This window comes from Sitodiplosis mosellana, unplaced genomic scaffold, assembly GCF_009176505.1.
Source record: "Sitodiplosis mosellana isolate CC-2019 unplaced genomic scaffold, AAFC_SMos_1.0 Smas_scaffold_1, whole genome shotgun sequence".
In the NCBI taxonomy this organism is placed as follows: Eukaryota; Metazoa; Arthropoda; class Insecta; order Diptera; family Cecidomyiidae; genus Sitodiplosis; species Sitodiplosis mosellana.
This window is the reverse complement of record NW_022595244.1, coordinates 5,011,478-5,030,172: the sequence shown is the minus strand read 5'-3', so window position 1 is coordinate 5,030,172 and position 18,695 is coordinate 5,011,478. Positions and strand designations below refer to the sequence as shown.

The following is an 18,695-nucleotide window of genomic DNA, read 5'->3' as shown; positions in this document are numbered from 1 at the left end:
GAACTTCATTCTTTTGTTTTTTTTAATACTCATTAAAGTGAAACCAAAGTCAAATCATACATTTTATCCGACGCGCTGGCCATTCGCCATGGCTCCAGAGATTTGGCTGAACGATATTGATTCTTGATCAACGGAGTGCCGTCAGCCCAAACGGAGTACAAAGCGTATATAACAAACAGTTGTATGTGTGCAACTTGAACAAAGAAATAGTTCAATTAAATATATCAAAAAAGATTTTTTAAATCAAATTGAGCAGCTTGATTTTATTATTTGTTTTTTTTTTTGCCTTTCGTCAACTGGTTTGTTCATAGTTAGCAGCCTATGTGAGAAGGAAATCTATTTTTACAAAAGAATAATTTCGTATTCGATATAAGTTTTGAATTTTAAGAAATCTATTTATCGTTATAGCAATTTACCGAAAAAAGGCCATTTGTTTTATAATATAGTTTGTTCTTAGACAATGGATTGCCGCAGAGAATTCGATAAGAAAACAATGGTATTAAAATGGTTTTTGAACAACATTTTGTACATTGAATTTTCTAATGTAACTTTTTTTTGTTCGGACCGAATATCGAACAAAATAAATGTCGAGCGAACGAACAAACGTTCGAGGCCAACGCCATTTAGTCATTTGACTGTATTCTGAAGTATTTCCCTAATTACCTTTTGCGATTGTTTCCATACAAACCTTCATAGATAAGCTGAACCTAAAAATACCTGAAATATTTTCTCATAAATATATACAACCGTAATTTTTTGTTTAATTCTTCCACGAAGTGAAGTTTGAAATACTATCCTTCTGTTCGACACAAAATGTGCTTGATTCAAAAATATTTTTATACTTTTTTAATCTTTTCATTCGAATACAATTGAACTATGTATTTTGTAAGCGCAAATTGATATTTTTAGCATGATTTTTTTTTGCAAATTTCTTCTTTGACGTTTTTAAAATAATTTATCAAGTGCATGTTGAATGTGATGGATTTGAATGAAATCAGATTTAAAACTAAAATATTAGAAAATCAATGACGAGTAAATTATCGCTTCGGAAGATTAGAATACGAAAAAAATGGAATTCGTCTTATAAAGTCATTCATATTCATTTGAAACGATAGAAACCATTCGTGTCTAAAACAAATATTTCACAAATTCAATGTTATTACTTTTCATGTGTGATGATGATATTTCTCATATTTCAATCTGTTCTCTTCTGTTTAGTATGGCACTGGAAATTTTCGAATACATAAGCAAAGTCATTAGATGAAAAATAATCTCACTCTCTCCTATTTCGTGTCATTTGCTCTTTCGACGTTTTCATTTAACTGCAGCATAATGAGAAACCAAATCTTTGCTTCAATTAGGAACATTGTCTGGCATGCTTAATTGCTCATTGTTTATGAATGTCCTAATGACATGTCCTTTGCACTCCATTTATTTGCTCTTTTCCTTTCCTTTCCATTTCGAAGCAGTCGTGGCAAGTGACCAATCGATCGATAGAATCAGTTGCACGTTAGCTCTCAGTTCGATAGAACAGAAACAGCATCAGTACAAGTTTGAGCATTAGACATTTTCTGAATCTGAACGCAATTCAACATAAAATCCTTTGTTAAATATTCAAGTAAGTTTAGATTTCGAACTAAACAAGTGATTAAATTCAACGAATTATTTTTAATTCAACTGTTGTCATCCTTCAACAGATATCATCATGAAACTCACCGATTTGAACATCGATTGTATCGAAGGAATATTGGAACACTTGGAAATCGATGACCTCATGAGTGCCGCAGATTCAAACACGAGATTACGCCATGCTGCCCGTTTCGTTTATGATCGAAAATACAGTGAAAAAACGGTGTCGCTGTTGCCTGGATGGAATTTTGAGTCTGGCTCAGGTCCGACGCGTCCAGAATATATCTTCTATAACGTAAGATCTAGTTTTCGGCTGCTCCGTTGCTTTGGACATCTGGTATCTGGAGTTCTGCATTTGGAATCCGCACCCGATGATTACAATGAAAATAATGAGAACTATTGCAATTTGATTGGTTATATTCAAGAATACTGCAGTGCAACTTTGAACAAATTCTATTTTACTTTTGACAATCAGTTTGAATTTTTTACGCTTAAGAAACCATTTGCCAAGGTAACCGAGCTGAGATTTAATGTTAAAGATCAAATCAACGCTAATTTATGTGCACTTGGGGACTTTGATGCAATTAATATTACAAAAGATTGTCTTGTTCGGTTGTTCCCAGCGGTGCAAATACTAGAAATATCGGCAGAATGTTCTCAATTCGTTCATAGTGGATGCATTGCAAATCATTTTCAGCAATTGGAACATTTAGAAATAACTCATTGCGGATCTGATTGGTCATCAACATGTGCAGAGGTGTACATAGATATTATTCGTAAAAATCCACAGCTAAAAAAACTCAACTTATATCAAAAGATAATGGACATGAATATGTTTCAAGCTTTAAGTGAAAACCTACAAAACCTTGAGTATCTCGAAGTGAATTGGTTTGACATATTTATTTCGAATTTCAATGGTAAATTGCTACATTTAAACAATTTAAAGCACTTGTCGCTTCGGGGACCTTGGCCAGATAATTTTGTTAATCCAATCTCATTTGTTCAGCTGGAAACAATGGATATTTGGATGGAGGATAAACCGATCGAATATTTTGATGGTTTGTTTCCGAAAATTCAATCAATAGAAACACTAATACTACGGATGTGTACGCCCGATGCTGTAAACTCACTCATAGAAAATCATGGAATAATCACAAAAAACTTTCCATTTTTGGTTGAATTCGAAGTGTTAGCTTTTTGTCCCATTTCAATTTCTAAGGTTCAGCGTGTTATGACTATATTCAAACAACTTACGGTTTTTGAGTTTGGATTTTCCGAAGATTCCGAATATACATATCTACAAAAGTGTCTAAGCACTGACTGGTCCTTAAAATACACCAAAAGTAGGTATATTTATTCATTAGATTGGTTACCGGTCATGTTAAAACGTAAAAACATAAAAAAATTGCCACTTCAAGATTTCCGCAGGTTTTTCAATTAATTGGAATTTTTTTTTCATAGTTTTCCTCTTTTTCTAAGTTAATTTTCATTTTTATTATGATGATAAAAACAATATAACAAAAGACAATAAACATACATATTATAGCATAATACGAACTAATTTCAAGTTGTTTTACTTTAGGTATTCAAAAGGCACGTATACAAATGGTATCGCATTTTTGGATGATGTGAATATTTCATTCCATACTATCTTCTACTCTTCCATTCCTTTAGTTACTATTTGGACTGGAGAGTTTTAAATATACCGTGTGCAAATAAAATGACTAAGTGTCACTCAGTTGTAAGTAACTGTATGTAGTGGTACAGTGTGGTACACAACTAAAACTGGCTAAGTTGATTGAAATCATGCATTTTGTATGGAGACTAATTTGGGACATTTCGACTAAGAGTGATTTATGATTAAAGTTAACTGCAGTTGCTTATTTCGTTCGAGACAATCACTTTTAGTCAGTCAAAATGTCCCAAAATAATCGACTAGTCAGTCAAAAAATGTCCACAAGGGTATTAATAGACGAATATAATTATTAGGCGAAATAGACGAAAAAAAGTACTTGGAAAATAGCAATAGGTGGTAACAGTAATGGTGCTTCTGAAAATAGCAATAGCCCCAACGTTACGCCAGCCAAGAAAACAAAATACGATACACCTTCCGTTCCGGCATCTTTGGTGGAGTCATCTCGAGCAATAAAGAGTATGGCATCTTCTTTTTTAAATTTGATATTCATTCAGTTATAACCATTTTGAAAGCGATTCGATTTTCAAGCAAGAAAATCAATCCGGTCAAGCAAACCATTCAAGAAAAAATGTATCTTAGTATTAAAAACAATGTAGGCAATGGTGTTGTTAATATAAAAAGCTAAATTATATTTTTGTTCTAATGAAAGGAAATAATAAATGAGCCACACTCTCATCGGCCGACTGAACATGATCTGTAAAAATGGTCGAACGAATTGAAACAAATGACATCTGTTCAGTTCAGTGGTTGTGTTGTTTTAGAATTGTGCCCATTTCAGTAAAAATGTACAATACATCATTCAACTAAAAAAAATTGGATTAGTTAGATTTGTTCTGCGATTGTTGTTCAATTTATTTTAGTTACTCAAATTTCTAATGTTCATTTTATTTAAGTTCCCTCCCATCAGAATTATTTTCATTACTTAAAATGTATTCCATGTTTTTTTTTCATTTTCATTTATACATAATCTGAAATTGTGTGAATCAACGTGCTGATTTTATTTTTTACATAGATGGTTGTTGTTTTTCTTTCTCGCTCAAGGTGTATAGAGGTTGTGCATACCTTGTTGCTTTTTTTTTTGCTCCCGCTTGCGAAATTCGATTGCTTCCTTTTGGAGTATTTGCAACGCCTTTTTCTTTTTTTTTTGCGTTACTTCATATTGCTCAGCTACCGTATAGGTTCCTTGCATCGCAGGAATTTGAACTTGTGGTTGAATTGGGCATTGCTGAAGCGTTTGCTCGATCGATGGGTTCAACATTTGACTCGGACCTTGTTGCTATGTGTTGAAATAAAGAGATAAATTGATATATGGTTTAATTTATTTTCAAATTCGGTATGATACGGAAACGAGTGAAGGATCTAACGTGTACCTGTGGTGCAAATACACCACCACCAACGCCGAACATATTGTTTCCGCCAAAGTGCTGTTGGTTTTGATTCATTTGCTGCAATGCATTCATGTTGCCGGCGTCCATCATCATCGACGCGTTGTAGTTTTGTTGATGCTCCACAATATTCTGATCCAGACCCATGTAAATGTTGCCGGAAAATTGCTGTGCCATGCCAACGTTAGCTGCATTTGCATTTGCCATCATATTGCCACCTGAAATAGATGGTGAATGTTTTTCTGTATACAATGTATTTCAATGAAAGAGAAATCACTGTTGAATCTTCGAGAAAAAGAATCACTTTCCTCTTTACTCACCTATCATGATGCCGTGCGATTGTGCTGATGTTGATCGATTGCCGTGGCCATGCAAGGAACCTTGAACATTGAGATTCAATTGGTTGGTTTGTTCTTGTTGGTTGTGCTGCGAAATAAAACATCATTTCTTTATTCAACCCATTGAAAATATCATTGTTCGAACACATTCGAATGAATCAAACAGTATATAAAATAAAGAAACTGAAATTGGAAGTCAAATTGTACCTGACTAATATTCATTTGGTTTGTGGATGCTGGCTTCATTTGGTTCATTTGATTGAAGACCCATTGCTGTTGTTGCTGCTGCTGTTGTATCTGTTGTCCACGTAATTGCTGTGAGTTTCCCATTCCCTGCGATTGGTTCATAGCTTGACCTTGATTTTGCATTGCATTGTTCTGCATTGGGTTATTTTGCATAGGATTATTCATCACACCACCTAAAAATCATGAACAATTAAAATTTTCCTTTCCAAATGCACGATTTCACGGCGACACGACACTTACCGCTATTCATCATCGATGTTTGCATATTTCCAGAATTGGATGGCATACCACAGGCACCCACAGAATTCGATTTCATTGCAGCTGGACTCAACATAAAGCCGCTGTTGATTTGGCTATTCATTTGATTACCCATCTGATTGGCCATATTCATTTGATTTGGTTGTTGTGTATTTTGTGCGTGGCCCATCATTTGTTGCTGCAAATTGGGTGAATTGGGACATCCGCAAGGGTTTAAACTCAAACAATATCCGCAATAATAGTCCATTCTGAAAAAAACAAGAACAAATGAAAAACTTTATTGGGATTTGAGTCGTGTGCAAATGTCAGTCTTTCACACTAATACAAGTGCAAAATATTCCATCGGTAAAGTGTATAAATATTATGTGTGTATTGAATAAATATTCGCGCGTAAGTAATAACGGAGTTTGGCTGTGTTTTCACTTCATTTCAGATAATTAATCGATTACTGTGTGTGCACTAAAACTAAACAAATGTCAATGCAATAAATTACTTTTTTCACTGTTTTTTCTATATGTATTACACGGCTTCTTCACCATCGGCACCTGATTCCAAGATAATACCCTTCAACGATACGATGAAAATTGAGAAAACCAACACTCAGAGAGAGAGAGAGAGAGAATGCGAGCCGAATTGACAACGTTTCGGTATGCTGTGTGATATACGAATGCACAATGCATACACGCACACACTTTTCATCATTGGTGGTGTGAGCAGAGCATCGAACAGCGAGTGCCAATGACAGCGAATGCGACTGTACGTTCGCTTAGAACAGTGGTGATTGTTGTTGCATTCGTATGACAGTTTGAATTGTGTCAATCAACAGCAGTCAACGGAACAAAAATGGATGAAGCGGTAAGTTGTTTGCGATAAATTTGTGTGAAAAATTCAGCGCTACGCATGTTTTCGGTGGATTTTTTTCTAAATGAAAATATGAAATTCTCTTAATTTTCAATAGATAAATTTTCTAAACGTGGAAATCGGTGTGTTCTTACGGTATCTGCGGTGTTTTTCAAAGATTGAAAATGTACAGATCAGCAAAAAGACGATGGAACTGATGCAAGAAGTATTTCTTAATATGAAAGAGCTGTCGCAAAATGCCAGAATCATTGAAAATTCCGTCAAAAATGATGTGGACTTTCTGTTTGAGCTCAACGAACATCAGTACGAATTGCAGCGACATATTTTGTGCCGAACGTGCCTTGTGAGTAACAAAAATGCCAGAGAAAAAAAATCAAAGCAGTTTTCGTGGAATTAAAGTGAGTTTTTCTTTATTGAACAGGATTTATTTCCATTGACAAAGCATGATTTCCTGGCACATTTGAAAACGAAACATCGCAATGTCAATTCCACCGGATCAAATTCATTCTCGTCAGAATTTCTAGCCGAAAACGAATCGACCATTTATCAGTTCAATGGCCACAACAAATCGGTATCACCGAACGTAAGTACTTCGTCATAATTGTTTGGATGTGTAAAAACAGGAATGAAAAAAGGGGGAAAAAGAGAATGAAATGAATTCTCAAAGGCTTGCCAGTGACATTTTGATAGCTGTAAATTCTGTTTGGTTGTGACTTTTGTAACAATTTCGCAATTTCCATCGGTTGAAAACCTCACAACCATTCAATGAAAATGTTTGAATTCAGCACTTTCGAAACGTCATCAGCAAACCTTTCGTCTTAATTCTGCTGTGTAACGCAAATCTCTCCATCAATTGATTTTTGTTTCTCATTCAGAGCGATGGCGGCCATCATTCGAGCAGTGTGTTTAGCGATCAGGGTTTTGTCGAAGACAGCAGTTTTTCGCAGAGCAATGTGCAACACCCACGGTATTCGGATATTCTTCGAACGGCAGTTCCAGCACCCGGTAATTTGACATGCAATTTCAAATTGGTTGTTTGCAAATTCTTATGTAATTTTGATTGGAATTTATACAGAGCCTGAAGAAAATGTGGTCAATATTAAGCCAATCGATATGCTGATGACGCTGGGCGATTTGATAAGAACAGATCGATGCTTTGAGGCAATCTCAGTAGAAATGGTCAATTTCATGACTCGAACTGACCAACGGATTCAATGCGAAAAGAAAATTTTGGACATTTTGACAAAAGCGGTCAATTTGTTCGACCCTTTTCTGAAGGTCTTGTCATTTGGATCGGTTGAATACAGCTTTAGTGGTCCAAACACAAACTACAACCTCTTGATTGATACACGTGAGTGAAAACACATCGACAAAAGAATTTCCACGTGATATTTAATGTTCATTTTTCGGAATAGGAAAATCGGGGAAGGCACCAGCGCTTCTATTGCGCACATTCCAAAGTTACTTTACGCGCTCAGAAGTACAGCGTTATTTTGACACGCCGGTAAAGATCAACTCGAATCGTGTACAGAAGCAACAGTTGCAAATGGTCCACAAAGAATCGGGCATTAAATGCTTGCTGGTGTTTGACAACGACATTACCGTTAGCAATGCAGCCAAAATTATCAACGATTTCATTGCTTTGAAACCAATCTGTATGTATCTTTTGGTTTAAGCCGATTTGGCGCACTTGTTCTTAACCTAGAAATTCATGTAAATTCATGTCATTGCCCCAGGTCGTCAGCTGATTGCGTATGTCAGAGCATGGCAAAACGTTGTGAATGACCTCGCCACGCAACATGGGGACGCTGCATTCCACTTCAACACATACATCATTTCGGTGCTGGTAATATTCTTCATGCAAGTCCAATACGATTTGCCAACTGCGGCCGATGTATCGATCCTTGTCGCAAGTGGCAAGGTCAATCCAAGTGCGAAGTCAATACTGGAAGAGCAAAAAGACTTTGGCCGAATACTGTACGAATTTTTCCATTTTTATGGCATTCGCTACGAAATCAATAACCATTTGATCAGTGCACGTATCGGTCGTTGGCAGGAGCAACGATTGACTCAACAACAAAAGTACTTTACACCGGAACAAAAACGGTTTGGTTTTTTATTATGCAAAGAGAAAGTCATTTGAAAGAATTGATGAATTGATGCTCGTTCTCATGTCATTTATCCACAGATTGAGAGATGGCATGAACGCAAGTGTGGCAAACTGGCAAAAATGTACCATGTTTGTGCAAGACTTGATCGTAGCAGGCGTGAATATCACTGCAGAAATACCCAAGGAGCAAGCATACAACTTCCAGGGAATGTGCCAGATGTTCCAGAATGGGTTAATCGTAATAAGCGTTTCATTCATTCAACAAAAATGCGACTATAATTTCGAAAATGTTCAATTTCACATCACAGAGACCCTCCCCGGTGAAGCGAGTGCCGAAAGCATCGCCGACAGAACACTTGCCCATGCGCAGAGCAACATCTGTAAGCAGTTTGCCATCAACCAAACCTTCTGCAAGTCGTGGTAAAGCACCAAAAGAGGATAAATCAAAAGTGGCCACCTCAAATCTACTGAAAAAAGCTCCAACCAAAAAGGGCGCTGCCAAAACTCCACTCGCCACAATCGATGAGGCAATCAAGAATGAAAAAATCTATGAATTAATTAGAAGCGAGTTGGAGAAGGTATCGTTGCGTTCGGATGAAAGAGTTCGCTATGAGTCACGCATTTTAGGATTTTTGACACATCAATTCAAGTTGTTTGATCGCACATTGGCACTAATTCCATTCGGTTCGACCACATTCGGTTTTGGCGGATCGAATTCAAACTACAACATTCTCGTTGATACTCGTAAGTTTTACTTAAAAAAAATGCATAAATTTTAGTAGGAAAAAGTAGAATCAATATGACAAATGTCACTTTTGATAGAAAAAAAAATTGACTTGCACAATTAACCAACAAATGCCATCATTCCAATGTATTTCACAGGAAAATCTCAACAAGTGCAAGCGCTTGTATTGGAATCATTCGAGAAATATCTCACAAGAACGGACATTCAGCTGAATTTTGAAGGGATAGCAGAAATTTTGGCCAGTCGCACCCTGAAGCAACAGTTGCGAATGATTCACAAAGAATCTGGTATTCACGTTTTGTTATTAGCTGATGATGTGGCCGTGGCCGATACGCAAAAAGTTATCTGCGATTTCATTGCATTTAAACCGATTTGTAAGTCTGACTTTCGATTGAATCAACCAGAACAAAATGATTGATATTTTCATTCATTTCCATTAGGTCGCAACTTGATCGAGTGCATATTGGCTTGGCGAAATGCTTTGAATAGCATTTTAGCACCAACTGGAACGATTGCATTCCAGTTCAACACGTACCTAATCTCTGTGCTTGTGATATTTTTCATGCAAGTGAACTATGAAGTTCCCACCACACAAGAGATGGTCTCAATTCGATCAAATGCCGAGGCAATGAAAAAGGCCCATTCATCACTCGACAAAGATTTGGCGATGTTCGATAAAATATTGGCCGATTTCTTCTGGTTCTATGGGCAACGTTATCAGATTTGGAACCATGTGATTAGTCTGAGCATTGGTCGGTGGCAAGAGAGACGCATTCAAGATCAACAGAAACATTTCTTGCCGAACCAAAAAAGGTAACACCATTCTCATTTGTATATTCATTCCAAAAAATGATGAATTTCTCTGAATTCCACTTCGTCTGACTGAGAGGTGGAATTATTTGTTAATTTATCTCCAGAAACCATCATTCAAACATAGAAAAATGCACATCGAAATATTGGATCCGTGATACAAATGCATATTTTTCGTGTAATTTTTCCAACAGATTGAGAGATGGCATCAGCGAGAGTCCGGCTAATTGGAAAAACTGCACAATGTATGTTGAAGACGTGACTCGACCCGGCATCAATATAGCAGCTGAGATCACCACGAAAGATGCTTACGGCTTTCAAGAAATGTGCCAAGTGTTTGCCAAGAAGAATATTTGCCACAAAATTTGCCAAAAAGATGAAGATGAAATCTGAAATCCATCACCTCTTTATAATGTCATAATCAGAAGATACTCACATTATGTAACGCTTATTATTACTGCCAATTAAAATTGAAAAGAAACAATTAGAATAAAGCAAAGCAAAGCAATGAATATCAAAGTAGAGAAATAATGAAAGATGTAAGCCGAAACCAGTTATTCAATAAACAATAAACTATTTATTATCGATGTTGTTTTAATGGAGAGTGTACAAAATGGAGATAAAAAGAATCTGAAAATAAAAATGCATTCAAATATGTTCATAGAGCCTTGTCTCATAAAAAACACTCATACATCGTTTAGCTAAGACGTAGACGCACTTTGCGTGTCGTGTATATCTCACACTCAGCACCACTATATTTGTCATTTGTTTTTTCTTGCTGTCTGACCTACTTACGCTGATTATTCACGCAAGGATGTTCTGACAACTCATTCAAAATGGTAAAATCCGATGAGAAGAAAAAAATATCCACATTTTTTCAGAATTGGTTTTTTTTTTGTTTGAAAATTCATTCAATTTTGCCAGAAAAATCTTTCGTTCATCAATCACGGCGAACAAAGCAATACTTAGTTGTGCAATTGTGCATATTGAAAGAATATTACCAACAAGTCAATTGAAAAATGCACATATATTGAGTATGCTTCGCAATTTGAATATGAAAATGGATAGCAAATTATGTCATGTGTGTAAGGATTGGGTAAAGTTGCCATGGATTGGCCGATTCGTGCCAGATGAAACGTTGTACGATAGCAACAAGTCGTTATATCTTCTTATTAGTTTTCGCATTGTAATCGCAAAAAGTCGATTCCTATTCAAATAAATCACCGGCTGTTATGATTTAAATCGCCAATGCAGCAATTTGATTCATCGTCGGATGATAAAGTGTCGAGCCGTTCAAGAATGTCAATGAGAACGAGCAAAAGCAGACGATTGTTATAAGTCATAGTGTGGCGAATCGTACCGGTGGCATATCCAGACCCAAATAACAGTGTATTGATTCAAAGCAAGAGCAACTGTACGAACAGCAGTGACATAAATATAATTACTACAATCATTAGCCATCATTTGGCACTAAATATGAACGAAAAAAAAAATCATATAATTTTTTCCATCTGAAACTTCTTTTTAAATGACATATTCCATATTATCACCATAAAATTGATGACACAATCAATTGTTGTCGGCAATACACTGATCTGCTTAAGAAATTGCTTGTTGAGACTCAAAGCAAACGAAAAATGAAATCAGAGTACATGAAAGAAGTGTAACAAATTCTCTGACTCATACGAAATCATTACAAAAACACCCAAAAAAAATGTCATGTCAAAGTATAGTAAATGTAAAAGTCTCCAAGCAAAATCAAGCGATCATCTGGCAATGAAATCGAAATCATAAACAATAAAAATCATTCAGCAAAAAATGAGACCGAGAGAAAAAGAGACAGAGCGAGAATGAAAATTTGAGTATTTTTATTGATTTTATGTCGTCTGCTTTGTATGCCATTATTGAGATCCCACTTTCGTTCTTATTCGGTGCTGTAACCAGTTAAATGGGCGCACGCAGTATAGCACGAGAATGAGAACGTTGGAGAAAATAAAAATCGTCGCTTTGAGTCGAGTGGTTCGTGATTTTCTGTGCGATGTGTCGCATTACTTTTGCTTTGTGTGCACTTTTTTCCACTGTTTAAAACAAACAGCGTATTATGTTTATCTAAACACAAACCGAACACATACCGATGCAGAACACCACGTACACACACAAATCCATAGTATACACTACAAACATCGAACATAGAGCATTAGATCGAACATTCTCTGTGTGTATATTGTTTATACCGTTTTTGGTTTGTGTTGCGTTCGCGTTGACGGTTTTTCAGCATAAACAAAAGTAGATTTTTAGTTGTCAAACAATCGTCGCTGATCATGGACGGAGTGGTAATGAAAATTATTCAACAAATGCAATTTTATTTGATTTCGTTTTTTGTTTTCTTCATTCAAATGCAGTTAAATCGCTTGCAAATTATTTAAAAACAAAGCAATTTAAATTAATTGTTGGCAATTTTGGGTGGTATTTAATGGTGTGTTCTTTTTTCTCATGTGTTGTGTCTGTGTTTTTCTCCCTCTGATTGGCAGATTAAGTTTTTCACCGTGGAAGCCGGTCTATTTGTACGGCATTTGAGATACTTCTCGAACATCGAAAGCATTTGCATCAATCAGCAAATTGTTCATTTGCTTCGTGAGGCGGCTGTGTACATTGATGAATTGCTGGAAAATGCGGAACACATGGAAATGCCAGAACAAGATGTGGTCAAATTGATTTTCGATTTTGATGAACGGCAATTCAGTTTACGACGCTATCTCGAGTGTCGAACCTGTTGCGTAAGTATTGTGTGTGTTTGTGTTTTTTTTTTCTCTCTGGTCGGTAGACATTTAATTGGCGCCAGATTTTGGCTGTGTGTTTCGTTTGAGATTTTGTTAATCATTTTATGGCTTGACACAGGAACTAATTGCACTTTCAACGGAGGAATTTGAGGCACACAAGCAGCTCAAGCATACCGTTCAATATGGAACAAATAGCTTGTTTTCGCCACAAATTGGCCCAGATGCCGAATCAACGATTTGCCAAAACAAAATGGCGACAACCAGTGTAAGTTTGTTGCGCAATTTAAAAACAGAGTGAAAACGAAAGACAGAGAAATACATATGATGCCATCCCATTTTAGTTTGAAGCCGATCACAACCAAAACTATATTACAAAATGTGCTACACAAAGCGATGACGAGCACGCACATCCGAGCTATTCCGATGTTATTAGCAATAATGCTCCTGGCGAAGGTTTGTATACTTTGTTGTTGTTGTTGTTCATTGACAATTGTTTTGATCGATCGGTGAATGGGATTCAATTCGAATGCAATCAAATTTGGAATTTAGGTTTATCGCGAGGCACCAGCCCAACCACAGTGCACAGCAGTGACGAGCTATCGGAAAGTCAAGCCAGAGATATTTCAGTGGATTCGGGCTACGGTACATCGTATTTGATCAAAGTTCGCGGTCTACCGTGGACAACCACCAAAAAAGATTTGCGCGAATTTTTTGCCAAAGTACACATTTTGAATGGTTTGGATGGGATTCACTTCATCACCGACGATGAGAATAACTTTGGCGTCGCATACATTCAGTTGCCAACGCGACAAGACTATGAGGTTGCTCAAACATACCATCGAAAGAAGCTGGATGAACGGTACATTGAAGGTGAGACTTTTTTTTGCTCTTTCTCTCTCGCTCAGTCGGTGTTATTTTTGGTGTTGGGTATCACACAGCAGCTATTTGCAATAGTCGCCGTGAACGACGAACATTCGAGAAAATCGTGTGTGTCACGAATATTTCAATCGCTTAGTGGCAACAGGATTTTTGAAACGATTTTTACTTTCTCACAGCCAGTTGAAAACAACAATTTTTGGCCATAAAGATATCAAAACGATTTTTAAGTTTCTTCTCAAGGGCAATACAAATGGAGTCTGTTAAGTGTGCCGCCAGTGAATCTACGTTCGCCACGCGGCTTATGTAAACAATGCCAATGTTTACATTATTTCATATTGTTTCATTCTCAAACTCATTCACTCTCAATACTCATTTTTCACGCTGTCTTTCAACGGAATACCAATTATGAGATGAAATTTAATCCATTTATTGATTTTGTGCAAATTTTCTCCTCTGGTAAAATCAACACAGTATTCTGATTGTGGCATTTTCTCTAAACGTTTGTTCTATTGTGGTGATTTTGAATCAAACATTTGTTTGACATTATTTATGCCGTTAAATTCAACTAATTGTGTGTGGAGGAATTTTCCACACATAAATAAAACCTTTTTATCACGCTTCTATAGTGTTAAAGGCAAATAAGCAGGACTTTACCGCTTTGAATGATATCCAGAAGAGTTCGAGCGAAGACAATGTATTGCGCCTCGAAGGATTGCCGTGGAACTCCAAAGAGAACGAGATTCGACAATTTTTCCATGGTAAATAGACATTTCACTCAATTTGTTCATCGTGGTAAGGAATATGTGTGAGGGTCAATGAAAATAGATTGAATTCGATTTTCTATCAAAAGTTAGCTAATCGAATGAATGTTGATTGAGGATAAAAAAAAATTTCGCCGATAGGTTTGAAACTCGATGCAATCGGTTTGATTTTGGATAAATCGACCGATCACACATTGGAGGCATTTGTTCGGTTCGAAACAAGCGATGACTTTGATCTGGCATTGAAACGCAACTGGAAGGTGATGGGCAACAGGTAAATTGCAATAGAGCGTGATCCTCATTTTGAAATATAGACTCGATTTAGATCGCAAACTGAAATGTGTGATGATAATTTTATAGACATGTGAAAATCTTTCGAAGCTCATACAATCAGATGAGTTTACGGCTAAATAGCGAGGAGCAGCGATTATGTGCCAAACCAGAGAGCAAACAAATCAGCCCATTGCACGAGGGAGCATTGGTGTCGTTGCCAGTTGAGAAAATTATGGAAAGAAAATCGCAAAAAGGTTCATCGAAATTCAGAATAGTCTTCAAGAACAGATTAATTGACGTGTCTATTTGATGAAATTCCTTAGGTGAATGGCAGAAAGTGGGTCCACGTCGTTCGAAAGCTGAAGCTAAAAAACCGGGCGTTGGCTTTTACATGGTGATGGCACGTGGTTTCCAGTGGAAAGTGTCGAAGAAAGATGTGATGGATTTTTTCAAGGGGATCAACATTTTGAACGGTGAAAAGGGCATCAACATCATGAAGAATGTGGCAATGGAAGCCTACGTTGAATTGGTATCGAAAAATGATGTGAAGAAAGCATTGGCCCTGAACAACAAACGGGTCGATTCACGAACGGTGCATGGTGAGTGAACAATTCGAACAATTTTCTGTTGAGTCATACACAAATTGTGTGATAATTTTGTTTTCAACAGTCACCGAAGTCGATTCAAAGGAATACTCACGCGTTGCATCATGCATCTTGCAAACGAACGACAGCAAGGTGATTCAAATAAGGGGCTTACCTTGGTCTGTCGACAAGGCATACATCATGAAATTATTTCCAAGTGAGTTTTTTTTTACTTTTCTCTAAACAAAAGTTTTGTGCATGAATTTTTTTTTCGAGATGAATAATTTTTTCCTTGCATCTTTCAATTTCAGCCATAAAAATTCCCAAGCACCACATTCAAATCGAAATCGATGAGAATAACCGGCGTACTGGCTATGCATTTGTTGAATTCGAATGTGTTGAGGATTATGATGCGGCATTCAAAACGGATTTCAAAGCTATCAATGAGTAAGACATTTATTGCTCTTTTTTTGACATAAGCATATTCTAAATGTTCACGTGTTTGTCGAAACAGGTTCATCAAGCTATTTAAAGCAACAAAGGAACAATACCTTCAAACCATTACCTCCAACAAAATAATGAACCAAAATTAAAATCAACAATTCAACTCGATTCAAAATGTAAAGGAAACGAGTAGAAAGAAAGCAGTTACAGTAACCGTGAAAATGAAAAATGAAAACGAAAAATCACACATTCCCAAAAAAATATTACCAAAAGAAAAAAATGAAATGTTCGATAAAAAAAACAACATTTCCACTTGTATCTGAATGAAATGAAAAAAAGGGAAATGAAAACCGCTTGAATATTTACAGTTTAAATGTGTTCGTTCACCTCAGAATAAGTTCTTTTTTTGCATTTGTCATTAGAATATCAATAGTTTAGAAAATAGTTTCAACCCCAAAACCAAATACAATATAAATAAATAAATAAATACACATGATTTAAAGAAAGAGATGGCCATTTAATTGATCAAAAACTAAAATTGACACACATTACTTGAAGAATATCACAAATAGATTAATTGAAAAATGGAATGTGAAAAAAATGTTTATACAAAATAAATTATCTTAAACTTGGCTACCAGAATACATAATAGTTATAATTTTCATATAACTTTCTAAAATTCTGTTCATTTCAATCACTTTTGAGCGTTGTATAATCGCGTGTAAATGCTATCCAATGCCAAAAGTTCGTTGTGAGTTCCGTACTCAACGATGTTGCCACCGCGTAGAACACAAATCACATCGGCGTTTTGAACGGTGCTCAAGCGATGAGCGATCACCAAACATGTGCGACCTGATCGGGCCGAGTCGAGAGCTTGTTGAATCACCTTTGAATAGAAAAATTGACGATTTATAGTTGTGTTTGGGCGAATGAATAGATCTCTATATACCTGTTCACTGTGTAAATCTAAGGCAGATGTGGCTTCATCCAACAAAAGAATCTTTGGATTTCTCACCAAGGCACGAGCGATGGCTATTCTTTGCTTCTGGCCTCCGGATAATTGCGCTGATTTACTGCCCAAATTCGTTTCGTAGCCCTTCAAGAGAAAAGAAATTGAAATGTTGGAAATGGAGAAATAGTGAATAAAATTTACAACGTGAGGAACATACCAATGGTAATTTGGCAACAAATTCATGTGCGTTAGCCAACCTGGCGGCCTTTATAATCTCTCCCATCGTAACTTCTCGCGAATTACCTCCGTACGCAATATTCTCGGCGATTGTTTTATCGAACAGCACAGGCTCTTGTGAGACAATGCCCAGTTTCGATCTCAAGTCTTTAAGTGAAATGTCAGTGGATATTTCGTCTAGACCGATATGGATGCGACCGTGTTCGGGATCGTACAATCGCTGTAACAGCTGAATACAAGTGGATTTTCCACATCCAGACGGGCCAACCAAAGCTATCGTCTTTCCATCGATCACATTCAAGTTGAAGTCCTTGGGTATTTGCACATCGGATCTGGTCGGATAACGAAAATCGATCTTTTTGTACTCAATGTCATTGCTTGTATCCGGTTTACGACTCTTATTAGCTATGACTGGTGAATAAATTTTCGGAACACGATCGATAATTTGGAAAATACGATATGCTCCAACGAAAGCAGCAGTAAGCGATGGAGCAAAGATCAAACTTTGATTCATTTCAAATGTGCCATACAACAATGCTTCAGTTACTCTAAAAATGAAATAGAATTTGGGTTTTTCATATCAGCCACTAAAACAAAGTATTGGAAAAGCAGTCAAAAGCAGTGGCTAGTACGCACTTGATGACATTTTTGAAATGAAGTTCTCCGTTCGCCACTAAAAATCCGCCGTAACAAAGTGCAACTGCATAACTGAAGAAGGGAATCGATTGTGCAATCGAATTAACCAGACCACGCCAAATAATTTTTTTTCGAATGATCGATGACGCCATTTTCATTTCTTCTTCGTAGCGATAAATCATAGGCATTTCCAGTCCTGAAAAATGGAAAGTAATTCAACATTTATTACAATGAAAATAGAGACAATTTTCTAAAGAAGAAAATTTTGTTTGATATGTTTTTTTTTCGAATGAGCAACAAAACTGATAACGCACTCAAACTGGCAACGGTTCTAATATTATTGATAGCTTCTGTGGCAATTTTAGTCCCAATTTCAATTGATTGCTTCTCAACGATCGCTGCTTTTGACATATATCTGCGAGGAATATAATAGTTTGGTTTGATTACTGCAACTTTAAGATTTTTTTTCTCCAGATTTTACTTCACTTGAACTAAACATGTATGTCTCTTGACTGATCAAAAAAACACTTACTTAGCTTCCAATAATACTGTGAGTAATGACAGCGGCACGGCAGAAACGCTAACCAACGATAGTTTGAATGAATAACTGAATGCCACAGAAACGCCGATAAAGAATGTAGATATCGATTGAAAGATAGCACTGATTGGATAGGCCACCTTTAAAGAAATTTGTTTGAAAAAATAAAGACGGGATTAAGTTAAATAGCAGTTCAACATACATTTTGCAAACTAGCTGCATCACCGGTGAGTCGAGCTGAGAGCGCTGCAGATGAATTATTCTTTTCGTCGAACCATCCGCATTCTTGTCTCATCAATGCCTCAAAAGCCATTGAACTGTTTCAAGAAAATATCCCGTAATAATGAAATTATTTCTCAAAAATATTTCGTCATTACCGAACACGTGTTACCAGATTGACACTGGCCTTTGAAAACCAGTAGGTTTGACATATTGCACAGATTAATGTAATCACGCCAACTATCACGAATGTTTTGCAAATGATGAGGGTTTGACGATACGCAACGTCTGCGTCTTCTAATGACAATGCCTGT

The 18,695-nt window shown here is 36.5% G+C and overlaps 5 protein-coding genes across 8 annotated transcripts; 3 read left to right on the top strand and 2 right to left on the bottom strand.

The window, feature by feature from the left end:
• The first annotated feature begins 37 nt into the window (after positions 1–37).
• On the top strand, positions 38–3,180 carry LOC129578686 (uncharacterized). The gene is made up of 2 exons (XM_055467612.1): positions 38–1,618; positions 1,698–3,180. Exon 2 carries the CDS (start codon positions 1,706–1,708, stop codon positions 3,068–3,070), a length of 1,365 nt encoding a protein of 454 aa, XP_055323587.1. The 5' UTR covers positions 38–1,618; positions 1,698–1,705; the 3' UTR covers positions 3,071–3,180.
• A 941-nt stretch (positions 3,181–4,121) lies between these two features.
• On the bottom strand, positions 4,122–6,167 carry LOC129579926 (alpha-protein kinase 1-like). The gene is made up of 6 exons (XM_055470115.1): positions 6,046–6,167; positions 5,535–5,800; positions 5,256–5,467; positions 5,031–5,136; positions 4,696–4,928; positions 4,122–4,601 (listed from the first exon to the last, which is right to left on the bottom strand). Exons 2-6 carry the CDS (start codon positions 5,797–5,799, stop codon positions 4,362–4,364), a joined length of 1,056 nt encoding a protein of 351 aa, XP_055326090.1. The 5' UTR covers position 5,800; positions 6,046–6,167; the 3' UTR covers positions 4,122–4,361.
• Positions 5,935–10,661, top strand: LOC129579895 (uncharacterized). 4 transcript variants are annotated; one of them, XM_055470096.1, is made up of 12 exons: positions 5,935–6,407; positions 6,511–6,756; positions 6,835–6,996; positions 7,289–7,418; positions 7,489–7,764; positions 7,829–8,068; positions 8,150–8,519; positions 8,602–8,761; positions 8,832–9,267; positions 9,406–9,642; positions 9,709–10,081; positions 10,273–10,661. In XM_055470096.1, exons 1-12 carry the CDS (start codon positions 6,396–6,398, stop codon positions 10,469–10,471), a joined length of 2,841 nt encoding a protein of 946 aa, XP_055326071.1. In that variant the 5' UTR covers positions 5,935–6,395; the 3' UTR covers positions 10,472–10,661. The 4 variants fall into 4 exon arrangements, with proteins under 4 accessions (XP_055326071.1, XP_055326079.1, XP_055326064.1 ...); XM_055470104.1 differs by having other exon boundaries at positions 6,236–6,407; positions 8,150–8,495; XM_055470089.1 differs by having other exon boundaries at positions 6,236–6,407; positions 8,150–8,495; positions 10,186–10,661.
• A 1,342-nt stretch (positions 10,662–12,003) lies between these two features.
• Positions 12,004–16,305, top strand: LOC129564659 (G-rich sequence factor 1-like). The gene is made up of 12 exons (XM_055438801.1): positions 12,004–12,411; positions 12,610–12,855; positions 12,977–13,123; positions 13,200–13,311; positions 13,408–13,728; positions 14,364–14,495; positions 14,640–14,772; positions 14,859–15,025; positions 15,095–15,370; positions 15,441–15,572; positions 15,667–15,802; positions 15,870–16,305. The coding sequence occupies exons 1-12, from the start codon at positions 12,400–12,402 to the stop codon at positions 15,946–15,948; spliced, it is 1,893 nt and encodes a 630-aa protein (XP_055294776.1). The 5' UTR covers positions 12,004–12,399; the 3' UTR covers positions 15,949–16,305.
• Positions 16,306–16,441: 136 nt separating this feature from the next.
• LOC129564660 (multidrug resistance protein homolog 65-like) lies at positions 16,442–18,261 on the bottom strand. The gene is made up of 6 exons (XM_055438802.1): positions 18,157–18,261; positions 17,939–18,039; positions 17,625–17,820; positions 16,969–17,536; positions 16,749–16,895; positions 16,442–16,685 (listed from the first exon to the last, which is right to left on the bottom strand). The coding sequence occupies exons 2-6, from the start codon at positions 18,033–18,035 to the stop codon at positions 16,494–16,496; spliced, it is 1,200 nt and encodes a 399-aa protein (XP_055294777.1). The 5' UTR covers positions 18,036–18,039; positions 18,157–18,261; the 3' UTR covers positions 16,442–16,493.
• Between the last annotated feature and the right edge of the window lie 434 nt (positions 18,262–18,695).